The sequence below is a fragment of the Grus americana genome, chromosome 16 (assembly GCF_028858705.1).
Source record: "Grus americana isolate bGruAme1 chromosome 16, bGruAme1.mat, whole genome shotgun sequence".
Taxonomy (NCBI): Eukaryota; Metazoa; Chordata; class Aves; order Gruiformes; family Gruidae; genus Grus; species Grus americana.
Genome location: NC_072867.1, coordinates 12,030,301 through 12,043,067, shown reverse-complemented (window position 1 = coordinate 12,043,067; position 12,767 = coordinate 12,030,301). Strand labels below are relative to the sequence as shown.

Sequence of the window (12,767 nt, the reverse complement as noted above, 5' to 3'; positions counted from 1 at the left end):
TCAAGAATTCAAGTCCTAGAAAATCTGCAGACTCTGGGTTGCCACAGAACAAGGTGGCCCTCTGTCCCTGATCCCTTTTGACCCAACTGGAACACCTAGAAGTTAAGGGTGCAATACGTACCAAATCAATGTGGCTGTGTAACTAAAGTTTCAATTACTCTTTTCAGTTACTTTTAGCTGGGGCAGGAGCAGTAAAGATCAAGAGAGAAATAGTCAACATATCGATGTATTCTGGAAACATGAAGCACTGTGTTTAAAGGATATTCTTCACTCTGCATTGCTAAAACAACATAAAGCACCAATCAGCTATATTTACTGCAGTAAATCCTACCTCTGCCCTAAAACCTTTTGGCATATTTTTGTTCTTTGCACTTGACCACAAAATAGAATGAAAACCTGATGCTATCTCTGTGCCGATCACGTACCCTTCTAAAGAGGTGGTGTCTGACTTCTTCCCATTCAGCACAAAAGATCCCACGGGTGATGGAGGTATACCATAGTGGTATAAAAAGGTACGGGCACTACTGATAATCTCCTTTACCTTCCTGACTATTCAGTCCTGTTTTGAACTGTTAAGTCGTGTCAAGTTACATTTTAGGCGTACTTCACCTTTACCACTTTCCTTAATACGATACGCATGTAGCAATGACGTAGCTCTGAATATCACCAACTGCAAGCTGTTAGGAGATGGTAAATGCTATATAACTGTACATTAGTGTTTCAAAAGGATAATCCCTGAACGAGAGAATTATATTTTTTTTTAACTGCTTCAAAAGACAGCATCAGCCATTGAATGCTAATTGTCACTTTTCCCCTCTCCAGTAGCTTTATGCTCACAAACGAAATAACACAGGAAGAGCCTTCTTCTCTAAGGAGAACCCTAAAATTCAGCTGATAAAGGGAATCATCATCTTTGCAATGACAACTGAATTGTCCTGTAGTATCTCCTTCGTGTAAATGTCAGAAATATAGGAACGGAGGCCAGAAAACTATCTACATGCCTTTGAAGTGTTTTCCTGCAATCTTTTTGTTTTTAAATGAATTAGTCTCTTTCAAACAAACAGGTGAAAAAGTTGGCTAATAATGCCTTTATCTAATAGCTCTTGGTTAATATTTCATCTCTTTTCTTTTGATTTGTTTCAAGACAATAAACAAACATTTTTTCTAGTATATTAGCATTGAGTAGGATGATTTCAAGAGAGATTCTGCATTTCTTGATACATGAAATAGTTTTCTTTTTAAAAAATGAAAAAAGTGGGTCAGCTTGTAAAAGAATGATGCACTGAGGTTTGGTTCATACAAATTTATTTTGCCTCAGCATCTCAAAGGGTTCTCTCTCAGAGGCCATATTTAAGTTTTAAAATGAGAAATAGACTAATTGCTTTCAAACAGTGGAATGTAAACACGACTTCTGAGCTGTTTAGTACTTTCACATCATCATAACATAAACAGTCCTAGAAGCCTAGAGGTTTCAAATAACACAGGAAGGTAGAAATAAAACCCCAAATGGTACACAGTATGAAACTCTAAAGCCACCCAGAATAAATATGTTTACAGCTGATCATTACTCATATGCCTAGGAAGTATAAATGGATTAAAATTCTGGTAATTCAGAGTCAAATTAACATATTATATCTGCCCAATAATACATACCAATGTATTATATCAGCATCAATGATGCTGAGTGAATAGTCACGGTTTTTAGGGCTGAATCAATATTCTCAGAAAGTAATTTTAGAACCACATAGAAGATATCCCCTTTCTCCCCCTCCGCCAAAATAAAAATAGTATTAAAAAAAGAACAGGAGAAACCTTTTTTGCTCAGAATTCACATATCGCTTTATCATCTGAAGAAAAAAATAATCAAATAACCTCTTGTGTTGCCATACAAATACCCAAACATACAGCTTAACCCAACCCTTTGCCCACGCTGCTTGACCAGCTTCTTTAATACCATACTTGAATATATCCCATCTGAAAGCACGTATGATCACTACAGCCTGTTGCTTTTGTTTCATCATGACAAACTGAAGCTCAGGTGATTCAGACATGATGTGGATGTGATGGGACAAAATACACTGGAAATTATTTTTCTTACATCATGCATCTTTTCTGTAATTCCACTGACTAGAAAATTTTATTTGCCAGCAATAACGTACCTCTAGTTGAAAAAGTCATGTGAGCACATGAATAGCAAGGAAAAAATTAATGGTGATCTAAAACATAAAACTATTTTTATGAAGCATTTTGATGAACACCAGCATGAAACAATGTAATTATTGTGGCTATTAGGCTGTTATTTATTTCAAATTTGTTGCTTTTGTTGCTTCAGAAACATTTTATGATTATAGCACTCTTGAGAGTCTATCAAATGTACTGGCAGATGCAACAAGTAAGAGAATGAGGCAATAGCTCACTGCCGTTGCAACATGAAAACTAAATGTTAAATAATCAGATTTGAAAATCAGAAATATAGGGCACTAAGGATAATGGTATAAATGTAATAAAAAGAAAGTATTTTGTAGGAAAATCAAAGGCAATACTGCCATACATTTTCCTGTCCCCTGTTATTATCTAATATCAAGTTAATTTCTTGTATTATAAAAGTGTTAAGAAAATTAAGCATTGAAATATGGCACAATGAAGAAATGAGACACACAGGAACAAACATGGGATATAGCCCAGAAAATATTGTCATTGTCTCTTACTATATCAATATTATCGCAGGCTGATTCAGTCACTCGTAGTTCAAAATGAAAATAAGTTTCTCTGCTTGGTCTAGTGAAGGGTCTCCCTGCCCATGGCAGTGGAGTTGGAACTAGATGATCTTTGAGGTCCCTTCCAAACCAAACCTTTCTGTGATTCTACAATACTAATAGCAGGACCAGCAGCTGGTTTCAGGCAGCATAAGCTGATATCTCCTTCAATGCTATAGAACTCTAACCCAAAAGTGCAAGAAGGAAAGTATCAATAGAAATGCTACCTTTGTAACATTTCCAACAATAAGTATAGGAAAAAGAAATTGCTGAGCAAAGCTTATCTGTTATATAGTTCAAATACATTTGGAGATAAGGCAGTGAACAGTCATATCCGGACATTAAGGTTCTACTCAGAGATGGCCAAGCTTTCTCCATAATTATTTTGCACTTGTTTGGCTCAATGGCCTCATTCCTGCCAGAAGCACAGACAACAATAATGTATTCTCCAGTGGAATAACAAACATTTGTACCAAAAAATATAAACACGAATAAAATATTTTAAGAGGATCATGACGCCCATTAGTATCATATCAGAAAATCTTGCTTAATTTCTCCACAGCAGCTATGGATACAAGAAAGTGTTATCAAATCATATTTTGCAGATGAGTAAAATCCAATAAATCTGCATCTTTAGCCACCTCAATAATTTTCCAAATCCATCCCACCTGGCATGCTTCCAGTCCAACAGGAAACACAGGAGGAAAAACAGACAGTAACCCCGATCTTCCACTGGTGGCTATTCTTCTCCTCAATCATCACTAGCACAGCAGAGATGCTCAATTTCAGGTACAAGGAGAAACAGCACTAACCCAAGAAAACATTCTGAAAATGCAGTACTCCTTTAGTCTCATCCTTCTATTCTATTCACCTCATTAAATGAGGAATTAAGAAAAGGAAAAATCAGCCAACTTCCAAAGGAAATAAACAAAGGATGTCACATATTGAGATGTATCTCCCTGATTCAATCAGTGTTTAAGTGTTTCCCAAGTCATGTTTCTGAGTCACTGGTTACCTTCACATCACACCGTTTTCTATCTGGTTTTTTTGGTTCTCTACATGACAATAGAGAGATGGAAGATAGATGCTTCTCAGAGAAGAACAGAAGTGCTGTACAGATGCTACAAGTAGTAAGCCCATCTAATAATCTCGTGGGTCAGGAATTAGTGTGTTACAAAATTATTATTGCCCGAGAATGAAATCAGAAGAATTGGGGAGAACTTTATAATTGCTTCACCATTAATCTGGAATGCTGTTGCAAGCCAATAATAAGCAAAGCACTGAGAACTTCAAATCATATTTGACAGATGGGCTTAATTAGTTATTCTCGTACAGACTTATAATATTTGCTGTTAATATTCATTCTAAACCACCCTGCTGGCTGTGATAATATTTATATGTTAATCCTGTTACGATAAGCTTTCGGTGCCAAAACCTCTCCAAATAAAATGACTGATATATTTCAAACTTCAATAAAGAAATGCTCAGGCATCCTGGTTAAGTTTGTCACTTCCACAAGTGTCTCCTCAATCCATGAAATTACACCTGTCACAGTAAGTTGGTTTTTTTCTGATCCATGTAAAATTATCAGAAACACAAAAGTATTGAATCTTTAGTTAATTAACATTGCCACCTTTGCATTCATGTGATCAGATCTATGCTTTTTAAGAGTAATTAAACAATATGCAAACAGAGTTTGCTGAATTTCTAAATGAACTATGGAGGCAAACAATTTGGTAAGAGACATCAATATTTGCCTGTTATCCATTGTGCATATTTAGTGACATCAAACATGTCTAGAAAAGGAAAAAATATTTTCCCCAAAAATATTAAGCACAGTCTTTTGCCCCCCTATAATGCTTGATCTTCCTTCTTAAAATGAATAGCAAAACAGACATGACTAAATTTAGAGGGAAACAACATACTGAATAACACATTGCGAATATTTTGCATTTGTTTACAAACAATGAAGAAGTTCTCAAAAGTGGGAAAACCACAAAATCTCAACTGGGAAGTCAGATGGAATAAGTCAAATCAGACGTTGTATGAGAGTTACACATATACCTTGTTTTCACTTGATTTTCTTTCCAGTAAAATCTAATAAGTATATGAGCTCACATTTCTTTTAATAAACCTGAACTAATGCTTATAATCAGCATGTGAACGTACACAGAATCCACAACCACTGCATCAAAGGTGACTGTTTTTGTGTGTGTGCAAGGGGTCATTTTGAAGGCTTGCCACTGAATGATGAATGGTGAAGGGAAATAAGTTGCCAAGCTTCAATTCACCCATGAGGTTGCATTATATTTTCCTGCTGAGGAAGAGAAATCAGGCAAATGCACTGTATGGACCCAACAAGATAAAGTGTGATGGAAAATTCATCTTTGAAATAATCTTTGATTCTGATCCAATGCCCATTTCACTCAATGAAAATATTCACACTGTCTTCAAATAGCTTTGAACTGGGATTTTAAAGAATCTTCTGACAGATTGTGCTAGACAGTAGGAAGCTCTGACCCTGGCATTATACACATTGCTGCTTTAACCAATAAAATTCAGTCAGGTAGAAGACAATATATGGTTTAGATGAGAAAATTCAGGATACTATAGCAGAGAAATTGTGTAGAATCGGAGTTATAATAATGAGAAAGCGATTTATGTCATGATTATCAAGGGAAATTCTTCCCTTCCTCTTTTTTTCATATACCCAGACTGCAAAGACATGAAGCTTCCTACTTATTAGGCTCAGAGAATATTTTTTAAAATAAAATCCCGTAACAAATCCCCCAAATTTATAAGATTTTGTAAAATTTCAGAAGTAAATCACAGCACAGAACTTCCATGTTATATGGCAAGTTTTCTAACAGCAATGCCAAACAATACATATGCAGGCAGTCAGATCCTTAAAAATATGCACTTGACATTCAGTTCCAGAAACAATCAGCAAGCAGCAGCAAATGATATAAAAATATATTCATTAATCAGTTGTGATTAGAAAAGGAACACCTATCTGCCAGATGAAGGCTGTTTAAGACAGGTCAGTGTCCCAAATTGTTGCACAATGGGAATGGAAAATGAAAAATCTGTTTCCTTCTACAGATTAAAAATTCATATAAATCTCACCAATAGAAATGTGGGTTTGATACTAGGAGTATGTTTTATTTTCCTCTGGATAAAAAACAAAACAAAACCAAAACAATCCAAAAAACCCCAAACAAACCACCTAAAAAATCCCAAGGAAAAAAAAATAAAACCACCCCAAAACCCCACCACAATCAGCCCTATAATTACCCCCTGCTATAATGCCTGGCAGCCAATAATTTAAAGAGATTAAACCAGTCTCAACTGAATTATAAGATATTGTCCTGGTTTCAGCTGGGGTAGAGTTAATTTTCTTCCTAGTAGCGGGTATAGTGCTGGGTTTAGGATTTAGGATGAGAATAATGTTGATAACACACTGATATTTTGGTTGTTGCTAGGCAATGTTTGCACCCCCCTCTCACACTGCCCTGCCAGCAAGGAGGCTGGGGGTGCACAAGGAGCTGGGAGGGGACATGGCCAGGACAGCTGACCCCAACTGGCCAAAGGGATATTCCATACCATATGACGTCATGCTTAGTTAGTATATAACTTGGGGGAAGCTGGCCAGGGGTGTGACCGTGGCTCAGGAACTAGCTGGGCATTGGTGGTCTGTGGGTAGTGAGCAATTGTGCTGTGCATCACTTGTGTTGTATATTCTATTATTATTATTTTCCTTTTCTGTCATATCAAACTGTCTTTATCTCAGCCCAGAAGTTTTAACTTTTTTTTCCTGAATCTCTCTCCTACCCCACTGGGAGGGGGGGAAACGAGCAAACGGCTGTGTGGTTGTTTTAGCTGCCTGCAGGTTAAACCACAACAGATATGAAACGCGTTCTTCTGGATACTATGTGAAAACAGTATTTCCTGCTAGTTTTAACTTCCTTAGAGTATCACAATTGAATAACGTTTAGCTCAAAGTGCATGTGGTAGAATTAGCAATGCACTACAAAAAGACAGCCACAGCTTTTCCAAAAGCATTTTCATCATGCACTAAAAGTTTTTAAAATCACGGCAAAATGATTTGAAAAGGAAAAACAGCAGTCAGTTATTAAAAGATAGACTGCTGGAAACGACCTACCTGTTTTCAGAGGCAGCAGATTTCCTCTGGCAAACAATCACAGCTGGTGCATGTTTCCCGGTATAATCCATGCTCTCTCTGATATCCCATAAGTATGGGCTGCTGGCTCTCACACTGAAAATGTTCACACCTTTCTTCACCTTTGCCCTAGGAGAAAGAAGAGGGTATTTCACCAATTAGATACAAAACGTCAGCTCGATCTGTTACTTTTTTCTTCATTATTTCCTCATTACTGCCCCACAGAAAATGCTACCACTCGTTTGAGTTCGACAGTATTACAAGGGAAAGAGATGAGAGAATTAATTAAGAATTCAATATTTTGAAGGAATGTTATCAAAATAGAAATCTTATTGAACTAATGGAAATTACAGCTTCAATCACAGCTAAATTGCCGAGTAGATATGTTCTAAAGCATGCTCCTCACTCCTGCTCTTCCATTATCCACGCTGTGGGCACCCCGGAGCACGTTAAGGCTCTCTCTCGACTAGGAGGTATTGGGGAGGAAAGCATCATTTTTGTCACAAAAGAAGGCAGGCTGGTGCTAGGGCTTATATCTGGAGTGAGGAGCCATTGCTAGATCTCATGTTACAAGAAAAATCTACCTTTTTCTTCTCCCCCCTCCCCGGATTACGCAAAGATGACATTTCATATCTTTGCTCCAATTTTCATCATCTTTCTGAGTCCACAACTTTTCTTCATTTTATTTTAATACTGTTGGGTTTAACTGTTCCATCAGTTCTGATTCTAAAAACACTTTGGAATATTCTTATCTTTCCAAAAGCGACTGGTTTCTTTGGAAGTTGGTTTCTATGTCTGAGGCTGAACAATAGGAAAAGCTGTATGACAAGATGTTACAGTCATGACAACTAGGCTGGCTCCTACCGAGAAGTACTGTCTGGTTGTCATGTATTAGTGTAATACTTCTGGTTTTGAATAACCAGTGGAGAAGAGGAACTATATATATATATTTAAATACCCGTTTTATTTCCTCCTAGCAGGTGCTGCATTCTTTAATTCTTTCTCTCCCTTTCTTTAACTAAGTATGTATCTTAAGGCACTACTGAATTAGTCCACAGCTACATAATGTTGGCCAGTTTGCTGAATTAGGAGTTTCTGGTGGTGTTAACTTTTGGGTTCAGAATGTGTTTACAAAAACAAAAAGTCCATTGTGGTCAAACAGCCTCATATATGAGCTGTCAGGAAATGATAGTTTAATTATATTTGCTTAAAATCTCATACACAAAATCCGTTCAGTGTTATGGCAAGTTCTCAATTCTGGGCAAAAAACCAGAAAGGTATATGATTTTTTTTGTATAAACAGCTGCTGCCATGCAGAGATGCTAATATCAGTAAAACAAGCACTATCAGCTCTGCCTCTGCATGAAATTACTTGTGAAATCTTTGAAGGACAACATCCACACAGATGTTTTCAGAATAAAAGCCAAAGGATTCCTTCAACTGCCTTGGACAAAAACGGTTCTCTCATTTATTCTACCACTAACTCAATGGCAGTGGCTGTAATTTCCTTAGCACACCTGAAAGAATTAATACACACAGGCTGCCAATTTGTGCTCAAGTTCTTCTATGCTCATTTCACAGGTGCAGTTATGGCTCCTAGACCACAAACATCCCTCAGAACAAGAGATCAACAGTCAGAGTGGAAATTAAACTGCATTCCTGGCATCTTAGAGAAAGAGAGGGAGACAGAAAAAGGCCAGGCAATCAGGATGAAACATTTTTCAGCATGTCTTTAGCTATTCCTAGTGACCAGCATCTAGTCCCACCTTTCTGTTCGACCTCCAAAAGGAAAACTGCTGGGTATCAACAACAGAAAAACGATTCCCACTTTAGAGGGAAATGAGGGTGGCTCAGGTATTTCCAAGTTAAGCTGGCTATGTTTAAGAAACTTGTATCCACCCCTCTAGCTCTCTAAATCTGGTTGCCGTCTCTACAGTAGTTGATCATGGCTGGTGAGAAGGTGCTGATGTAGGATCTGGGCCACCTAGCTGAGCTTACGTGTCTGAAAAGGCAACTGTCTCGATGGAGCCAACCCACTGTGCTGGGCTCTAGCGCAGGACAGCAACCCAATCGCTCGCAGCCAGAGACTGCTTGCAAGAGTGCAAGTGAGCCGTTGTTTCATTTCGCAAGGCCACATACGCCTTGAGCTTGTGCTGCAAGGCTGGCCCCTCAGGTTTGCCGTGCAGGTATAATAAACCACTGGTATAACGCACAGTGTATTTGATCAGTAACTGCTGTCCTCACAGTCTGCACATGCCAGTAAGAATATCTGAGATTTCCACGTGTCATGGAGCCTCCTTGGGACAGATGCAGGAACACTAATCCTGTTGTAAGAAATTTGGAAGTCCTGGACAAAGATATTAAGCCCTTGAATTCTCCTGGACAGCATTTGGGTGGTGGGGGGCGGGCACGGAACGGACAGACAGAACACATCCTGGAAACCCAAGCAGACAGTAGCCTTACATAAAAGCAACAATTTTCCCATGACTGGAAGTTACGAGCAATTCTATGTTACAATTGCTACTTAAAAACACACAACAGATGATACTGATGATACAACAGCTATGTTTTTGTATGTTTTATTAACAAAACTGGTAGGGAATCAAGAAAAAAGCAGCCTTAGAGCATAGCAGATTCTACCTTGCTCTGCTGGCATATATGCAATAGCTTTACTGCAATCGAGAAAGCCGTGCAGGGCCTCACACTGAAAATGGAGGAAATTTCTCGCTTTTATTTTAAAAAGCATTAAAAAACAGATTAAGATTAGTGTCCAAATGCAGACACATACCAGATACCATCCTCTTATTTTCTCTTTGGATTCTTTTAAATGCCAGAGTGACGAGGTAAACCAGAAAAACGAGCACAAAACCAGTAAGAAAAGCTGAGTTTATTTATCCTTGACATTCACTTTATCCAACAACAAAGTGCCATCCTGCACTGGTTTCTAGTGTTTCAAAACAAATGCAGATCCTTGTGTACACTCCTTGGTGTAATTGCAGTCTACGGATCAAGATTTCCGAGAAGAGTTTTTGATAAGGTCTAATTTAGTCATCTGTTAAAAGCCCTAAGCCCCTAATTTTACTGAAAATTAACAACAAGATTGTTGTTTTCTTCAGAATTAGAGGTTAGGGACTCTTTTTGAAGAATCAGTTAAATATACATCTATAATTAGCACAAAAGCTTCAATTCAGCAATCCCAGGAAATGCTTTTTCGTCTAGTAAGTCTCAATGCTGTACTTGCTACTGTTGGAGAACTGCAGAATTTTATTCACCCAATTTACAATGGCAGTAGCACTTTGCAATTACCAAAGAATGACCTGGATGAAACAGGGTTAATAATAACTGAAGGTATGTTATTTGTCAATAGATAAAACTGAAGATACCTGAGGTGAAAACACTATGACCTGCTGTCAGGGCTCAATTACTTTCTTGCAAATCTCTTTTATTGAATTGCCTGGCTGGCACAGGGCAAGCTGGGTCTTCAACCCTTCAGCTGCTCTTGAAAGTGCTCAAGAGATGGCCTCTTGGTTCAGCCACAGTTCAGCCTACCAAGATTTCTCAACTGCAATATGCAAAAATGCATATGACAAAGCTTTTTCATATATTTGCTCACAGCCTAAGCACACAGATTGTACATTTGCTTAAAACGCTGTGGCTGGGCAGCAGCAAGTGAAGTTGTTTGAGTGTTTTGTGCCCATCACTTCACTTTGGGCCAGATTCCACTTTGGAAAAGAGGAGGAAAGAAAAGACTTCTTAACATTTTAATTGTGGTTGGTTTTGAGTTGTGTTTTTTCAAACAAGGAGCCTATCCAACTAAATAGTTTCATAGCTGTTTCTACAAGCTCTTATTTACCTCTGGATCGCCGCTCACAGTACAGCACGTTGGTTACTGAGACTCTTAAGTAGCTCACCCCTTGCACCAAATCAATCATGGCAAACAAAGCCCTTGGGAGTCCTCAATCCCTGAACACCCATCAATGCTGACAGGGTACAAATCAAGGGAAGGGAGAAAGGAAAAAAAAAAAAAAAGAAACATGGAAGGAACTCCCAGAATCAATGCATCACACCTGAAATCAAGGAAATACATTTCCTAAATGCAGGAAGATAGTGATTCCCAATGCTATCTCCTGACCCACTAAACACTACGTTTACTCTCGTGATAAAAGAGGCTTAACTGGACCAATTAAAATGCAGGCAATGTCTTTTCTCATTTATCACAGTGTCTGTTTTAGCATCTCCCAGTTTTTGCAGTTTACAACCAGTTAGCGCTTAGCTTTCAGCCCATGTCATTACTGCAGGCTGGTAATGGCTGTGAAATTGTTACTTAAGTGTTGTATAAAGTGGAATAGTTGGCTGGTGAAAAATAACAGCGTTACAGCACGTGTGCTGCTAAGCGCCGTGGTACAATGTCAACAAAGTGTCTGGTTTGAAGCACCACAGGGAAGGGAAAGACGGAGAGCGAGCACCCACGCAAAGTCACCCCCAAGACATGCAAGAGATCAAAGTCAAGGAGCATGCCCGAGCCGCAGATATCCTGCCACAGGCACGATCCCACCTCCACATTTTACTCCTGAAAATGTCCCGCATGCAGCATACAAATATCACACATCTCTCCATTTCAAAACAAAGTGCAGATAAACAGGGAATCTAACCCCTAAACAGCGCTAAATAAAGATGTTTTAGACCCATGACATTGAATCTAGTTTTCTATTACTGTGAGCGCTCAGGGCAAAGATCTGTGGGAACCTTTCATGCTCCTTCTGAGAAAGTGAGCTTTCAACATCAAAGGAATAAAAAGAAAAGGGAGGCTGTTAACACAGGTACTACCACTGGTTATCATCTTGTTACCAGTGGCGACTAGAAGGCAGCAGACAAATTGTGTGCAGAGGGGTACAATTTTGAGAGCTTCTAGGCACCTAACAGACATCGCAGTGGGCTCTGAATTTGCTCTGTCACTGTAAATCCTCAAAGCTCTTCAGAAATAACTTGAGGGGGTTTCTATTTCTGTTTACCTTTACAGAGGCTAATCTTCACCCAGCAATGGAGAGAGACCGAAGCAGTGTTTAGCTATACGGGATGGCAGTCTTCACTTTGCTAATACTCACCGCCCCTGGACTGTGACAACAGTAAAGGGGGTGGGAGAGGCTTTTCCCCCACCAGTCCATTTGAAACCAAAGACAAGCAAAATGTGAGTGGAAATGGACCTGACCATAGCTCTTCTTGTCATATGACAAAGAAATCGGGTCCATTCCCACTTAATGGAAAGTCTAATGCGCTGATCTAAGACAGCGGCAAAACGGTCTCTGCAAGACACTCTAAAAGTATTCACGGTCCTAACCTGTAAATACCCAATATATGTCATTGCCCAGAGCCCACTTTTGCTGATGGCTAAACCACAAGTTGCTCTTCATGCAGGCTCTTTCCAATGACATCACCTCTTGATCCAATAACAAATTCCAGCTGCTGGAGGTGGAGACATCTAGTTTGTATTTCCCGAGGCTCCACTGATGCTAGCTAGCTCCAGTATCTGAGGTCATTCTGGTACTGCACGTTGCATAAATGAGACCATTTTTATACAAGAACACTTCAGTCTGACATTTGCATCCTGACGTTTCACTTCCTGCAAACAACCTCCGTGCCCTCCCAGAGGCTTGATTTTACTAAGCAATCCCAGGACCAGTTCCGTTCTCTTTTCAAGCATGGACAAAGGAATACCTGTTACTACGCACCATAATCCTTCAGGCTATTGCCAATTTTTTGTTTTGGTTACTCTCAACAGGTTCAGAGAGATGATCTAGAAGGAAGTGGAAAAAATATAACTTATGCTGTCT

At 38.9% G+C, this 12,767-nt stretch overlaps 1 protein-coding gene across 1 annotated transcript in view; it reads right to left on the bottom strand.

Annotated features, from left to right (window-relative positions):
• The window catches only part of TMEM132D (transmembrane protein 132D), a 267,820-nt gene that overhangs the window by 149,061 nt on the left and 105,992 nt on the right, over window positions 1-12,767 (bottom strand). Inside the window, exon 3 of the mRNA XM_054844296.1 lies at window positions 6,919-7,065. Coding sequence (XP_054700271.1) covers window positions 6,919-7,065 — 147 coding nt within the window. The remainder of the gene's footprint in view (window positions 1-6,918; window positions 7,066-12,767) is intronic.